Here is a 16,236-nt window from a genome sequence, read left to right as displayed (position 1 = left end):
ATAAACTGGGAAATTCCAGACTCAAAGGGATCAATGAAAGCCCATTTCTGTTCATGACCCAATAAACAGTCTGGTTTAGGGAGGTAAAAATCAGACTTGTGTTGCTTGGCCAGAACTTGAAACTCAGCTCTGAGCACAGAGATGGTTAAGCATCATATCCCAGTGCTGGGGGGGGGGGGGGGGGGGGAGATGCACAGCTTTTGGGTGAAGGACCAGGTTGTGCATAGCTAAAGCAGAGGGGAGCTTGGTAAGCAAAGGCAAGAAATCCTCAGAGCATAACCAGTGACCTGAAACGCTCTCTTAGACAGGTTTGAAGCCAAAAGATAGAATAAAAACCATCTAACGTGACAGCAACTGACAAAGTCAGGCAGCGAGAAGGGAGGCAGCGAGGGAGTCCTGAGCTGCTGCCAAGGCACATGTTAATGCAGACTTTCGGGGTTAGTTGGTTATCCTGAAAATACATCTTCTATTTTGTGTAAATGGAAAGTTAATTTGTTGCTGATCAGAGGTTTAGATCTTCGGAGAACATACCACCAGATAAGCTGAAGATCTATGCGCTTCCTTCACAACATATTTTCAGCAAACGCTTTATTGTTCATGGAAAGGCCCCAAGAAAAGTATGTCATTAAAAAATATATAACTGTGTTGAGTTTATTTAGCTTAAATTACAATACAGCACTTTAATGAGGCTTTTGTAGACGTCATTAAAGGACACGATTAAAAAGTGTTCAGATGAGAATACGATCAGGGCTGGCAAAAGGGAGAAAACCACACACGCATCCAGATTGTTGTTTGCATTCAGTTACAAATTTGATTTCAGCATTACAAAAGTAGAAAACATGGTATTGCCGAGTTAAAGCCGGAGGCCTTATTATTGTTAAGCTCTCCAAAGCTTCTTGCAGTAAGTTGATTAAAAAAAAATAGGTAGAGATACAGTGATGGATTGAAACGCCATCCGTGGCGTGCTGCACATGTTGCATTGGGGTGTGCAGTTCCTGTCTGTGATCTGGGAGTGTGCGGTGGGGTGGGGGACAGTCAATAGGGGACGGTCATTTTAGGGGGCCTTGTCATTGGGGGTGCAGGGCAGTGATGCTCATGAGCAGCAGTGCAGTGTGCTGCAACATCACCCTTCCCTTTGGGTTGTTTGGTGCTGCCAGAGGGCACAGGGTTGTCACCCTGCTCTACCCATGCACCGGAGGATGCTGCAAGGGTCAGCCCTGTCTCTCTGGGTGAATCCATAGGAAATACAGAAAATAGTCTCTAAAATCAGCCACAGATTGGGCTGTACCTCTCCTTCTGTGCCAGCTGCTGCTGGGCTCCGTGGTGGTTTAGAAACTAAACTCCTCCTTGCAGACCACCAGCACAGATCCTTACCCATTTCTCTGGCAAAAAGGAGTGCAGCAATGGTGACAGTAGGAGAGGGTCTGTCTCAGGCAGCAGCCCCAAATAGCAGCCCTAAGGAAAAGTGGAGGAGGCCAAGGTTTGGCGATTAATGAGCTGATGTTGGTCTCTGCGCCTGCCTCCATCCCGTTTTTCTTTGAGGTAAGACATCTCTGCTTCTGGCATTGAGAGGTGTGGGGAGGATCTGCTGCCGTTTTTAAAAACAGAACAAGAATTAAAAAGAGAGCTCAGCCTCATTGAAAGTCCTGACCTGTATTTCATTACTTTAGTTCTCCAAGGATCTTTCCCTATACCTTGGGCACATCCCTATGTGCCTTCCAAAGAGCCAGGCGTTTTGCCAGAAGGAGTGGGCTGGACCCTGCCTCCCTTCTCTGCTCACTGCTAACAGCTTTCTGCAATACCTCTGCCTTTCCCCTCCGATATTTACTAAGCTGTACCCTCTCCAGCCTCTTGTTCTCCTGCTTAAGCCTTCCCCATGGCCATGGGAGCACAGCTCTGACTGGGACCATGCTGCGCATGACCCATCCTGGCACCCAGGCAGGGCGCTGGCTCTGCGAGCAGAGGTTTCTGTGCAAATTACAGGGGCGAGCGTGGGAACGGAGGGGAAAAAAGCCACTGTGAGTATCCAATTCTGCATTTCTGTGGGTAGAAAGAGCGATGGGAAAGCAATCTGTTATTGTGCCTGTCACTGTGAGCCAGAACGGGCTCAGTGCTGGTGGGAGACCTGCCATCCCACTGATCCCGTGTTGCATGCAGCACAGGGGACAGCCTTTGTCCCCCAACAGGCAGCATTTCAGGGTATCTGAGGCTGGAGCCTCTGTGATTTCCCAAGGTAGCAGTGTTGTGCAGTGCCATGGCACGCTGCAGCAGAGGATGCTCACTAAATAATTCAGAAAGGCAACTTGATCTGACATTCATAAGGTTAATAGCCCAGGGACCTTGAGGGCACCAGTCTGCTGTCACTGCACATGGCCATGCCATGTAGCTCATTGTCATTGGGAGAGTCAACAATGTCACATGGAGCTGTATTGATTGATGGATGATTTATATCCCAAGGTGATAAAATACAGTGTTTATGAAACATGGGCTTTTTTTTTTGTTAAAATAGTTAAATTTGTGATTTGTTAAATTAGCCAAAGGAATGAGTTTATGCAAATGGCAGAAAGTTTGAAGTTCGCTGGGTTTGGATCTTTGTCTTTAAAACTAGCAACAAAGGGCAGAAGGATGCGGCTACTTTTACAAGCAGAGTTATCCATCCCTCACCTTTGCACCTAAGCAGAGGCTTCCTGTTCTTGACCTTTCTTTATTTCAGTAGCTAAGGTTTTACTTCTGGTCATTTGCTTTGTTGCTGGCAGTTGTTAGTGGCCATTTTCATAATGGTGCAAGTCCTTCATGTGACCTTTGATAACGTCCTCCACTGGTTTGGTATTTTCCTTGCTGCTTAATGAGACACCCCTTTCACCTGTATAATGTGCAGAATCCATCAAGAAATCTTGTGTGCCTTCTGGAGTTATTCCAACCCATGACCTTTTCACAAGCCTTGCAGTAGGTAACGGCAGTATGGAGCAATTGCCAGTGAACCAGCAGCTTTCATAGCAGGAAGGCTTATTTCCACTTTCCTAAGACAGCTGTGTGTCCAAATGGGGCAGCTTCTAATCTGATTTCTCATCTCAGAAGAGCCAGTTTGTTGGATTTAGTGGCTGTTTAGCTTTGCAAGTATTGGAACAAGAAGTTTGCCAGGAGTGATGACGATTATACATTCTGTTTGGAGATAAAAAGCTCTTCTCATAGTTAGTGAGACCATAAGATTACATCAGCTCATGATTCTAACTCCCATTTTGTCTTTGTGGATCAATTTATACTTAAAAGTTTGCAGTTTCTGGTGTGATCCCTTTCTTGGGTGATCCACTTGGCCAAAACAGCCCTGTCAACCTTCCCTCTGAGCACAGGGCGGGCTGGTTGGTTCTGCTCAAGTGGCACTTGGAGCATTAAAAGACCCCTTATAGCTAAAGGTTTTTTGCTCCTTGGAAGTTAATGCAGATAAAGTCAGGCATTTTACTTGTGTTTGTTGAAAATTAGCACCTACAGGACTTGCTGTGTGGAGGGACACATATTCTTTGTGCCAGTTGTAGCCCTGAGTCACTGCTGTGTGCTTTTAGCAGTAGGTTTGCAGGGAAGATTGTTACAGTAAACATGGGTAATTTCTGCTCCACAGCACTTCGCTCAACATTACCATTTTATAAGCAGGCTTCTTTATTTGCTTTTGCTCGTCAGTTTTGTCTCATTTCCTTTGTATTGTAATTAATATGCTCAGAATTTAAGAGGAAAAATGCATCATCTTGGGGCCTTGGCATGTTTACCATAAAGAGGCAGCTGGCAGCCTATGCACAGCCCCAGTGCAAGCTGGAAGGGGCAAAATGCACCACTTTAACAAGCTGAAGGCTCAAGGGAATTTTTCCCTACAAGTTATACTGCTCTGTGTAGTTGGAAGGACTCTGCTTTGCATTTCAGCCATCCCCAGTAGAAGTGGAGGTTGACGCTGCGCTGTCCTCCTTGAAAGGAAAGTCTGACCTTGAGATTGAGTGTAATTCCATATAATGAAACCTAATTTATGAGCCTTAATAATAATAATAATTTAAAGCATTTGAGACTGCAGGAAGACTCACTGTAGTTTCTGCTGTAGTTTCTGCATCCTTCTGTGTTCTGTAAACACGGTTAACACTGCCAAATATCAAGGGCTCCGAAATCTGGAGCCAGACCCCAGAAGTCAGGAGCATGCTAGAAAAGCACTACATGTTGGGCAAGTTTTATTTGCTTTCTGTATGTTTCTGAGTCTACAGAAACTAGGTTTTTATAATTTCACTCACTTCTTGCAAATGCAAAAGCTAAGAAGTACGCTGTCCTCCAGTTGGCTTGAATTAGAGATTCATTTGTGACCACCTAATTCTCAAGCAACGGGCTTTAAGAGCAGCAGAAGAGATTTGGCAGCGTAGCTCCCTCTCTGCCTTTTCTTTTCTGAGGGAAGGGAAGCATGGGGGTAGGAGTCTTCATCATCCCTGTTGGGGCGGTATATTCCTGTGGCTCACAGTACCTGAGATACACATAAAAGGTGCAAATCTTGCATCTCTAGGGGTGGTATGAAAGAAAATGTGTTAAAATACATGGTAACCAAAATGCCATGCTAATAACTTTTATTTCCCAGAATATTTAGCCCTGCTGGTGCACAAACACGCTGCATCTAAAAAACAGTGGGGAATCAATAGCAAACAACTACAGAAAATAATTAAGAGGGCATTGAAAGCCAGGAGAAAAATGATACGTTGCTCAGAGATGGTTGCTTTAATAGCCAGCATACCTAAGAAATGGTGCCTGAAGTTTGACAGCAAGTTGAGATTCGGTCAGCATCAAATAAAGGTGATAGTTTGGGGAAGGATAATTAGTGTCTTCACACCATTCAGTTTTTGGGCTGCTGGTGCAGAGCCAACTCTTTGCAAACATGCCAGGCAGCGAGAAGGATGGGGGGGTGGTGGGGATGGTGGTGTCATTCCTCTCCCTTTCCCTAGGCAGCCTACAGGATTTACTGATTCTGAAGAGCAGCTGATTTCCATGTAAATAAATGTGAGGGTGGCCGGGCCGTGGCGTGGTCCGGATGCGGTGACTTTGGCTTGCTGACATCATTGCTCATTAGCATGCAGGAGAGGAGAGCAATGCAACAGCAGAGCCCCGCGCCGGCAATTATTCTCCATGGGCTGCATCTGTCCTCGTTAATGCTTTGCGCTGGGAGAGCAAATCGGACATCCTCTTGCCACCTCGAAGGGTCATTTAGCAAGAGGCAGGCTGGAAGGGGGAGCTGCTGAATTCAGTTGAATTGGGAGCAGAGACGGAGGGCACCCTCTGGAGCCACGTTTCAGAGCAGGGAAATTGAAGCCAGAGCTCAGGACGCGGGCAGGAATGGCACGTTATTCCGTGGCAGGTTTCCTTCGGAGACACGCCGAGGTCTGAAGGGCTCTGACAAAAGCCCGTCTGGTGGCAGGCAGCGTGTGTCGGGGCGGCGGGATGCTTTATGGCACTGCGGTGCTTGGGCTGGTCCTGGGAGCTGCCCACCAGCCGAACGGTGACTGGTACAACTAGGACAGCTGAGCAACCCGCTGGATTCTCTCCTGTTGTGCTGTCGCCGTCGGTGCGAACAGGTAAGAAAGTGCCTTTTGGCAGCAACTTCAAAGTTGTCGTGGGTTTTCAGGAGGGGTAGAAAGTAGGAAAGAGGAGGAGGAATAAGGAGCATTCTGTGGATGCACGTAGCTGCGTGCTAACTTTGCTCAGTGTGCTGTTGGTGGCGAGCTCTGAGGGGGCTGCGCTTTTTATCCTGCAGCCTTTGCTGTTCTTGTTGTTTACAACTGGAAAAGGTTAATTGTTAAATTGCATTTCTGCAGCTGCAGGAAGTCGGGGAGAAACATTGATGCCACCGTAATGGATTTCTCAGTTAAGAGATAATCAGGAAGGCTCAACTGGCTCCAAATAGGAATAAGTATTATCAAAAATCCTCATCTCTCAGTGTTAATTTCTTTGCTCTGGTAAATGCAGCTTCTGGAAGCCTGGGTTCTCTGCGCATTTTCTGAGCAGGCTGCATGCAGGGTGGTGTTGTGGCTGAGGACATTACTGTTCAGAGGTTTGTTGTGGTGGTTTTGTCTTCCTGAGGGTAGAGAGTTTTAAAGTAATAATCTTTCTACGTCCTTCTTTTTTCATGCCAGAATGCCTCACTATAAACCAACCTTGAACTGCAACCTGGGGGTATGTTTTTCAATGCAATCTTTCCAAGTCAAATTTCCTTTTTCTCTTGTTCCTTGAAGGAACATTCTAAGCAGATGTGACACAGACGTGACCTGTGACCATAGCAAGATTTTAATCCAGTTACTCTTTGTTTTGTAGCTCTGATTCCGTGGCAGTGCTAAACACTGATTGAATCTTTTCAAGCCGTTGAGGATTAGCGCTGGATAGAATGATGCCAAAATAATTACTCACACCAGATGCAGTGTCATCCTTTTAGTTTTAGCTCTCTTATCTTGTAACTTATCTCACTTATTTTTATTCAGCAATTATTTCTCCTACTGAGGGAGCACTTACATGTCTCACATCACTGCGTTGTGTTTATAAGGATGCCAGCTAGAGCCTGCGATAAAGATTTGTAAAACTATCTGCCGCTAACAAGATTATATTTTGCTGCGTATTTTAATCTTCTCCCGTTGCCACATTCAGCTTAACAAAGTGACCCAGCCTTGCGCACTTGCTGCTGGCAGACTTGCTCAGGCTAAGCCAGCACGTACACAGATGAGGCTGGCAGTGATTGCTTTCGCAAACGAGTTGGTCTTGCCTGTCTCAGGAGATGGGTCTAAGCCTTAAGTTTTGAAATCGTTTCAATTTTCAGTGCTGCTCATCCTGCTTCTGAGCATTTTGCCTGTTAGCCAGGCTTTTTCCTTTAGGATGTATGACCTGGGAGGTGCTCGACTTGCAGCTTGTTTACTGCTTCCCCTGGCTTCTGCTTGCCATGCTGCAAATGCAGACTGGCAGAGTCCCTCAAAATAGAACTTACAGCCCCAGGGCAGATCACTGGGAACCTGCTTGGCTTAGGCTGAGATCAGTGAGATGGACTGCAAGCCTGGCACAGCATGGGGAAAGAGAGGGGCAGGAAGATAAATGCTCCATTGAAGAGACCAGGGCTCTGCAAACTTGAGAGGACAGTGAGGACCCACATGCTGAACAGAGACAGGGTTCTTCATGAAGGTCTGGTTTGGGATCCAGAAGGAGAGCCTAAATCTTGCTAGAACCACAGGCTTGGAGGTGGTAAGTTCTTTCAGTTAAGTAGGAGAAAGAAACCACCCTATGATGCAGCTCTGCATCTTGTTAGGCTGAGAAGCCACCAAATAGTATAAGTAACATCTGACCATCTAACCCACAGGGTAGGACAGGGGCTTTGCTCATGGAAGGGAGTGCTGCTGAACTCAGCTCAAAGGGAGAGTTTGATGGGTCCTGCTCCATCCCTGCTTGCTGGCTCCCAGGGCAGTGGGGTTGGGTTTGTCCTGTTATGGGGGACATCAACCCCCTTTCTGGTGTCTACAGCTCCTGTGCCTGCCCATCCTGTGGCTCCCCCTGCCCTCCAAAATCATGAGGTTGGCTTCAGTGCCGTTTGCCCACCAGCTTTGGGATTGCTGTTGCTGTTATTGAGCCTGTTGTTCTCTCCAGCCTGAAAACAAGGGTTTGATTTCTTCTCCATGACCAGGATAAAATACATGCTTGTTATTGTTTCTGTGTGCTAAGAGACCTTTGAGGTGCAGGGGAACCAACCAGTACAACCTAACATAAATATGTTGAGATGAATGGTAAGCCTGTGAGCTGGCAGGCTGCCTCCATCATCTCGTATGTGACAGAGCAGCCTATTGGACATGTTTTTCTCCTGGTAGCATGGATGGGAAACAGGCTGGGGCTCACAGCACCTTGTTTTTCCTCTTCTCTCTATTCCCCTTGCTTGATCTGCAGCTCACATGGGTATAGCACTTTTCCCACCTCTGTCTAACCTCTATACTGCAAAATACCTTGACAGCTCCAAATAGAGAGTTCTTTTGAGATCTGCTGAGTTATTAATATCCCTTAATTTAACCATCTCATCTTTATACATTGGTGTTTTCACAGTTCATGTCATAGGTTGCAACTCACAGGAACAGCCTGGCAATGTGGTTGAGGTCAGGAGGGTGTTTAAGCACCCTGGGGCTCTTACCAGCTCACGAGGAGAAACTGGAGCCCAAGCAGGGTCCTCTGTTCACTTCAGAGCACTGGGGTGCTCCTGGGCTCCCCAGAATGACTTGTGACGCTCCCCATCTCCCATAGTGTGATTTAACCACAGGTTGGAAATGTTGGTTGGGGTTGAATTCATGTTGGGATGTTGTTGAAACGTCTGGCCATGGTTTCGAGCTATGGTCCTGGTTCCTTTTTTTGCGCAGGAGGGCACCAAGACAGCCTAGATGAAGGATTTGAGGGTCTGTACGTTATATTGTGTTTTCTCCCAGTTTCTTGGTCTCATCTGGGAGGAGCACAGCCATGTGTGCTGATGATTGTTGTCTGCAATGTCATGCCTAAGACCCCAGACAGCAAAACTGGAAGCAGCCTGAAGGCCGCCCAGAGCCATGCCACAGGGAAGCAGGGGCTTGGGGACAGGGCAGTGGGAACCCACAGGCTTGTTCCATCTGCTTGTTGAATTGATGGTCCTGATCCACTATGAAGGTGGACCAACTTGGAGACAGCTTTTGCTCATACGTGGCTACAACTGGCAATACTGTAGATCTATTTTTCGCTTTCTTAATTAAGTAAGAATAACTTTTGGAATGGTAAAGGATTTTTAAAGAGTCTTAAAAATAAAATTAGACTTCAACCTAAGGCTGAGCATGAGCAACTTCAGACAGAGAGGAGGATTTTTCCAGGAGTGGAAATGGGGTTTGTAATAAAAGCTTCAGCACTACCCTGGATGCATTCGCAATTGCTGCTGTTGGTACTGTGGAGGTCAGAGGGGATTTAAAACAAAGCAGCACTGGAAATCTAACGTGTCTCAAACAAATCAAGTGGGTAGAGAAGATGGATGGGGAAGATGGATGAGAGCCTGACTCAACGCTTCCATCCTTTCTGTGTTTCCCTGCCTGTTGCACACCTTTCCAGAGATGAGTAGCTACTCATGCTACTCATAGCTGTCTGGGGCTACTAGGAGCTTTTGGTTCAAAATACAGTGTTAGAGAAGTTGGAGAAGGAGGCAGAGCTGAAGCTTTCATTGCCTGTTTTGAGGACAAAAGCTTGGGGCTCCTCTGGTGATGCTGATGCTCAGGGGAAGCCATGGTTGGGTGCTGCCTGTGGGTACCCCCAAACTTCAGCTTCCCATTTGTGAAATAGGAGAGAGGTGCCCACTGCTGTGCTCTCCCTATGGCAGTGAAGGACTGTGTTAATTTTTCAGTTAGATAAATGTTTGCCATGCCTGTGGGGTGTGGAGAAATGGTTCTGCATAGCTGGAGCTTGCTCAGGGTGGAAAGATGCCTCATTAGCTCTCAAATGAGGGGAAGAGATAACAGGCAGGGATAATAAGATGCCCTTGTTAAGAAACTCAGGGGTCATGTGAGCTGCCCCAAATCCTCAGCCTCTCCTGTTTCTGAGACATCTTGTGATTTACTGGCTGGTGACTGACCCAAAAGCTTCATTGCAATCAGAATGACGGAAAAAAATCAGGCTGCTCTGTACGTCTTAAGCCAAGCAGGAAGGGAATTGCCCCTTTGAATTACGCATCCCATCTGAGCTGAGCAGACAATTGCTTTTTTGAGGGATACCAAATCTTGCACATTAACATGTGCACAAATACATGCAAATCCTTTACTACAGACTCAGCAGAGGCATCGCTTGCCCCGTCGTGGGCTGTGGCGTTCATGCTCCTCACATTGTCTGGAGATGGAGCTGCTCCCTGATACAGCCCATTTATTTCCATCCCAGAAGAAACAACTGAGAAGCAGAGATAAGCAGCCCTTGGGGGGGGGGGGGGGGGGATAAGGCCTGTTTGCTGAGTTCCTTCTTTGTCTGAGAGGAATTTTAACTTTTCTGCCACTGTTTCAAACTCTGCTTTGAGTCTTGCTGTTGCCAAGAGGTGATGGGCTCTCCTGCTGCCCTTGTTTAACACAGCTGTGGCACCCAGCCTGAGCAGGCTTGGCTTTGATGGTATTTACCTCTTGCATGCCCACCCAGCCGGGCCAGCATCTGTGGCTGGAAGAGCTCTGTGGCCAGGAGTTCTTCCTGCAGACAGGCTTCTGCTGCCCTCACAGCCCCAAAGGAGCCTGGTCCTACCTGTGCCACCCAGACCCCAACACACACAGACTGTTTGCTGGGAGATGCTCCTCTGTTGGAGCTACAGAGCAAGGACGCACTTTGCCTTGGCTTCAGGCTGCCCTGGTCCTTCTTCCTTCTTTTTTTAGCTCTGCTCGTGCTTTTCCTGTTTATTCTCACAGCAGAGAGACCTCAGCTCTCTTCAGAAAGCTAGGGGCACGCTCATAGCTCTCTCCAGAGCCTCTTGCACAGCACTTGTGTTTTCAGTGTGGTTTAACTTATTGTCGGTGCCACTGCAATGATGAAAGGGCTGTGGGAGGCTCCAGAGATGGCAGAGGCTATGCTTCAGTAACCATGGCGTGCAACAAGAGACTGCCTCATCCCAGAGACCTCACAGGTCAATTGGGCTTGTGTTGAACTGTGTGTAGTTTTAGCTGGGCTGGAAGCGTGCTTCTGCACCCTAAACAAGAGAGTCTCTGAAGCCAGGTTCTCCACTTGCTGTGTGGGGTTCTGTTTGCTTCAGGTTCCCCTCATGTGCTGGTTTTCATTCATAGATGATGTGTGGGGTGTTGGATCCAGTTTGCGCCATCCTCCTGCACCAGTGGATGGGTGGGGATATTACTGGAGACGGGGATTAGAGCTTCCTCTTAAGGAGAGGTGCCAAGAGCACCACGTAAAAGCAGCCATTGCAAAGTAAAATACATCCATCTTGTAACTTCCTCACGCAAGGCACTGGCCTTGAGGAAAGCAAACTTTTCAATCTGTTTCTGAGCCAGTTGCTGCTTTGTACCATGTGAAGTCAATTCAAGGCAGGCTCCTTTCCAGCTAAATCTGACACCAGGAAATGTTCTCGTTCTCCTCATTTGCTTCCCGCCATCCTGGCCCCACTGCAGGGCAGCTCTGTGCAATGCTCCCTGGTGCTCCCCATCCCGTGCCTCCTGCAGCAGCATGGCTGATGACTGGTTCCCTCGTTTCTTTCCACAAGCTGCTCCACAGCTCTTTTTTATACCCTTCATGCCTGAAGGTGGTTGTGCTGGCAGCAATCATTGCTTCATTGGGAAATGCAACTTCAATGGGTTTCTCCTCGATAGCCCGCAGCTCCTCAAGTGATGCTCTGGGGTGTTGCTTTTAGCAACAGCACCAAAGTATCTCCAGCTTTGTGTCCTCCCCAGTGCTGGGGACCTCTCTTAATCATCAGGGAAGTACTTCCCTGGGATGAGCTTGCAGACCCTTCTTCAACATAAGAAGGACATGTTCCTGTTGGAGCAAGTCCAGAGGAGGCCACAAGGATGCCCCAAGGGCTGGAGCAGCTCTGCTCTGGAGATGGACTGAAAGAGTTGGGGTTGTTCAGCCTGGAGAAGAGAAAGCTCTGGGGAGATTTTAGAGCAGCTCCCAGTGCCTAAAGGGGCTATGAAAGATCTGGGGTTTGGAGAAGGGCCTGTAGTGACAGGACAAGGGGGAATGGCTTTAACTGGACAGAGGGGAGATTAAGATGAGATCTTGGGCAGAAGCTCTTCCCTGTGAGGGTGCTGAGGCGCTGGCACAGGGTGCCCAGGGAAGCTGTGGCTGCCCCATCCCTGGCAGTGCTCATAGCTGGGTTGGACGGGGCTTGGAGCAGCCTGGTCTAGTGGAAGGTGTCCCTGCCTGTGGCAGGGGGTTGAAACTGGATGAGCTTTAAGGTCCCTTCCAACCCAAACCAGGCTGGCATTCTCTGCAATGAGAGAAAGGCTCAAGAATGAAGACGGGATTTCCAGAGAGTGGTTTGTGTGGTTCCTTCTTGCTTAAAAAAACCAAACAGCGAAGCTGCCCGCACTCTTCTCAAGTTGTGTGGGGTTCCTTGACCCCACTGGCAGCTGAAGTCATTGTTGATGAAGCTTGGTGGTGGTTAGGTGAGGCTGTGTCTGTCCAGAGCCAAACTAGCAGGTTTCCCTTTGCAGGACATGCCACTCCACCTGGGCTGTGGCTCCCTTTATATGGTAAGGAATGCAGCACACTGAGCGTCTCCAGGCTCCAATGCTCTTCCCACAAGTAACAAGGGAATAAGTAACGAGCCATTGCTGGCAGGAGCAGCCGGACATGCTGCTGGCTGTGGCCCTGTTTCCTTTCCAACACCCACCAGCTCTCCTTCATAGCACCAGCACCCACAGCACATGGTCCCTGCAGCATCTGTGTGCACAGCCAAGCACTGGCATGTGCATCATCTTACTTCATCCTGTTCTGCTCTAAGTGCATTGGGGGGATGCTGCTTTTTCAATTTCATCTCACATTTGAAATGTACATTTTTATATTAACTTTTTACTGCAGGGAATTATTTTTAATTATAGCGAGCTGGAAGATGATAAAATAAAGTTGAGTAAGTGAGACCTATGTGAAGAAGTCATGGAAACCATATGATAGAAGTGGAAAGACACTCTTAGGACACTGAGTATTGTTCCCATGAAATTATATATCCTAATGTAAAGAAAATAGTTGTAATTAAAGCTGTTAATCTTCTGCATTTAATGAGGGGAAAGGAAGAGAGCTGAATGTCTCAGGGGCAAGGTCTTGAAGCTTGTACAGTTTGCCCAGGGAGGTGGCGAAACCCCATGCCTGGAGATGCTTGGTGTTTAATGGTGCAGAGTTTTTACAGAGCCTGTGGCCCTGCGTGGGGACATTGCTGATGAGTAGACAGGCTACCTGTGTCCTTTTCATCCTTTGCTCTTCTGACCAGGAGAAGCTATCCACTGGTGGTACCCACTTGCCTGGATGGGGCAGGAGTAAATCTGACTCAGTCCTTGCAGTCCTGGCTGTATGTGGTGTGAACTGTGGGATGGTAGTTATGTGGGTTCTGATTGATCATACATCTCACCTGTTAAGTCTTTTTGTTTAACATCATTGTTTAAAGTCCTCGAGGTAGTTGATTTATGTCATTTATTAGAAGCCAAGACCTCCAATGCTCTCCTGCCATCTTCCATCTGGAGGGGATGTGTCTGGAGGCAGGAGGGAGAAACGTGTGGTCTGGCTTTTTCCCAGTCACCGTGCTTGTGCTCCTGGCTATCCGAGCATTGATTGTTGGGTTTGTTTCTCTTTGTGATTGGTATCCTGAAAACTAAAATTTAACTAAGAAGTCCTAAACCTTCTTAGAGTAACTATCTCCAATGAACCTGGAGCTCTGGAGCTATTCATTATTCTTAGCATCTTGTTGTGTCGCATATTGAGCCTGCTTCGCATTGTATTGCTAAATGAGATGGAAAGAGCAAAGGAACGAGCAACTTTGGTAAGATGGAGGGCCCTTGCACGGTAGCTGATTAATTAAAGTATTCACATGAAATAGTGCCTTGGTTATTTCTTAAGGTAACAGCCAGAGGTGATGCTGAGACTCTGACTGGACACAAACCAGACGTAAGGGGTGCGTGGAGGTTGCAGTGCAGTTTAGATCTGATGAAAGGCAGGAAATGGGAAAATCTGGCAAATCTCCCTGGCTTGACTTAACGGAGCCTCTTGACTTTTGCTAGAGTGCATTTTTTGTGCTGCAGTGGCCAAATGGAAAGTTAGACTCGAATCTGGGTCTGAGCACTGGTATGCTTAGCTGGCTTGGATGCAATGGTGAAAAAGAAGGGAAGGTATTTGAAAATCACAGCCCCTGGTTGTTTAACTGTTCTGCCTTACGAATTTCTTCACTTTACCTTATATCTGCAATTGCAATGGTAATTTTTCCCTTGATTTTTGTGTGGTACCTTTTTATTTCTGAGATGTCTCTTTTCTGCTACCCAAGTGAAACCGTATCTCATTCCTTATAAGTCAGTGTTGTTTCATTAGCGCAAATTAATTCAGAATCCTGTGTGGTTACTTTAAAATAGATACCATTGACCCATATTGTGGGGAGAGCATTGTGTTTTTATAATAGAATTTATGAGTGTTCTCTTTAACCTCTTTTTTTGTGGGGCTGGGTGATGTTTTCAACCAGGTTAGTCCTTTGCTGTGAAGGAAGGTAAAGGGGTGCAATGTCCTTGCAGCCCTGCAGATATGTGCTCATGTTCAAGCCCATGAAGAAAATGCCCGTGGGCCATCAGCTGCAAGAGCAGACCCTTAAAAGAAGTGCTAAAAAGTGATATTTGCAGTGAATGGGGTTAATGGCTGTTAAATTGCAACCTGTGGGGTGTTCTTTCAGTTCTTCTTGTGCTTTCCCCCTCCCCATCCAGCTCTCAGGCAGCATGCAACCTGGTATGCTGCTGAGCCAAGCAGTTAAGATGCTGTTGTAGTGTGACTGTGGTTTTTGTAGCCTCCCTTAATTTAATTTAGCTTTATATGTTCAGACTATAATCAATTTTTATGCTACTTTAATAAGCAAATTTATGCTATCAGCATGCTAAAGGGACTTGCCATTCAGGGCTTCCCAGTCAAACCACCATTTTCTGTATTAGAGAAATGCTCAGCTGTCCTAAATTCGGGAAAAGCTCAGAAATTATTGGCTGGCATGGTGATCTGCACCAGGAGGGCATGTGGCCCTTGCCCATACTGGCCCCTGGAAATGGTCCTCATGGTGCAGTGAAGGGAAGAGCAATAACATATCCCTAAACATTGGGCAGCCTGACTCAGCTTGATTGCCAGGTGTTGTTACAGCAAATATGGACTTTTATTTCCTCCTTGTAAGAGGGACAAATCCTGCATTAGAAAATGCCTGAACATAAAAATGGATTGAGTTTAGGATCTGCAAGCCAGCTGCTGGCTACTAAAGCAGGAATTGCTTTGCTGTCTTATTTCAAGCGCAACTCACCCAGACACCTCCTATTTTTCCTCTCTCCTCACCTTGCAGGAAGATTTGCCTTCACTGTAAGTGCTCCCAAGAAGAGCACATTGTAACAGTTATGCCTCTGGAGATGGAGAAGACTGTCACAAAGCTCATGTTTGACTTCCAGAGGAACTCAACTTCTGATGATGACTCGGGCTGTGCCTTGGAAGAGTACGCGTGGGTCCCCCCCGGCCTGAAGCCAGAGCAGGTAAAACTGACACCACCCAGTTGTAACAACCAGAAACAAACTGGTTTAATATGCTTTTTTGGACATAGATGCCCTGATTTTTCTCTAAGGGGGCAAACGCTTGTTGCATCTGGCTGTTTCTGCATGCACTGCAGGGACAGGTTTGTTCTGAATGCACAAATGGAACAAAACAGAGACCCGATCCTTGCAGGACTTGTGGTTTTCTGCGTCTGTAGATGTAATTGGTACTTGAGAGTGGGGAAACAAAATGATTCCAGGGTGGCATTTGTTGTGGTTGTGCAAGGGAATGGGTACAAATGTACCTACTACTGCTTCATTGGAGAAGAATGTGGTGGGACTCTAGTGTTCCCCAGGGACTTGGTGCTTGTGTTCTGCCCTCCTGACCATTCCCTTCTGCAATCAGTGCAGGGCAGAAAGTCAAAGCTGGTAAAAGACGCTGAAAAACAATCCAAAAATCTTTGGGATTGGCTTTTTCAAGCATAGTGTTTGTGCCTTACTGGAAGGAATTGCTCAAATTATTCAGGTCTCTCAGAATAGGAATTGAGCAGGATGGATTAGACCTCAGCATGCTGTCTGTGCAGAGCGCGCGTTGATTTCTGCTCTTTGCAGTTTACATGATTCGCTTGCTTTTTATGCTGATTTTTTTATGTGTTCAACTCAGAACTTAATTTGCAGAGGAGATTGGAAAATGAGCTTAGTCTTGATAATTGCTATGGCAATCATTTTAAACTGTGTAAGGAGGCTGGGAGAGGGTGGAAAGCTTTCATTCTTACTGTTGTAGTTGCTGTCCCTTAAATATTGTGTTTTCCTGAGCTTTTATTCAGAAGGGCTTAGGCATTTCCTGAAATATTTTGGCACCACTCATAGGCTGTAAATACTATCTGTCTGATTAGAGAAAATCCAGTTGTTTGGTGGTTTGTTTTTTCTCTGCTTGTCTTTACAAGCCTTGCTCAGTGTTTGTTTAAAACTGCACAGCACTATGTGTTTCATTTGGTGCCATCCAACCATGCAA

General features: G+C 46.9%; 1 protein-coding gene across 4 annotated transcripts in view; it reads left to right on the top strand.

The window, feature by feature from the left end:
- Positions 1 to 16,236, top strand: part of PRICKLE2 (prickle planar cell polarity protein 2) — a 105,231-nt gene that overhangs the window by 58,528 nt on the left and 30,467 nt on the right. For 3 of the 4 annotated variants that reach the window (XM_057422897.1, XM_057422895.1, XM_057422899.1), the window contains one exon: positions 15,041 to 15,224. In XM_057422897.1, the coding sequence (XP_057278880.1) occupies positions 15,041 to 15,224 (184 nt within the window). Of the gene's footprint in view, positions 1 to 5,115; positions 5,592 to 15,040; positions 15,225 to 16,236 lie in introns of those variants that run through there. The other variant, XM_057422898.1, reaches the window with a different exon arrangement.

Source organism: Pezoporus wallicus, unplaced genomic scaffold (assembly GCF_028554395.1).
Source record: "Pezoporus wallicus isolate ANWC-B61680 ecotype Strahan unplaced genomic scaffold, APGP_CSIRO_Pwel_v1 contig_7073, whole genome shotgun sequence".
NCBI lineage: Eukaryota > Metazoa > Chordata > Aves > Psittaciformes > Psittacidae > Pezoporus > Pezoporus wallicus.
Note: the sequence above shows the minus strand (reverse complement) of the source record. Positions and strands in the feature narration are given on the sequence as shown.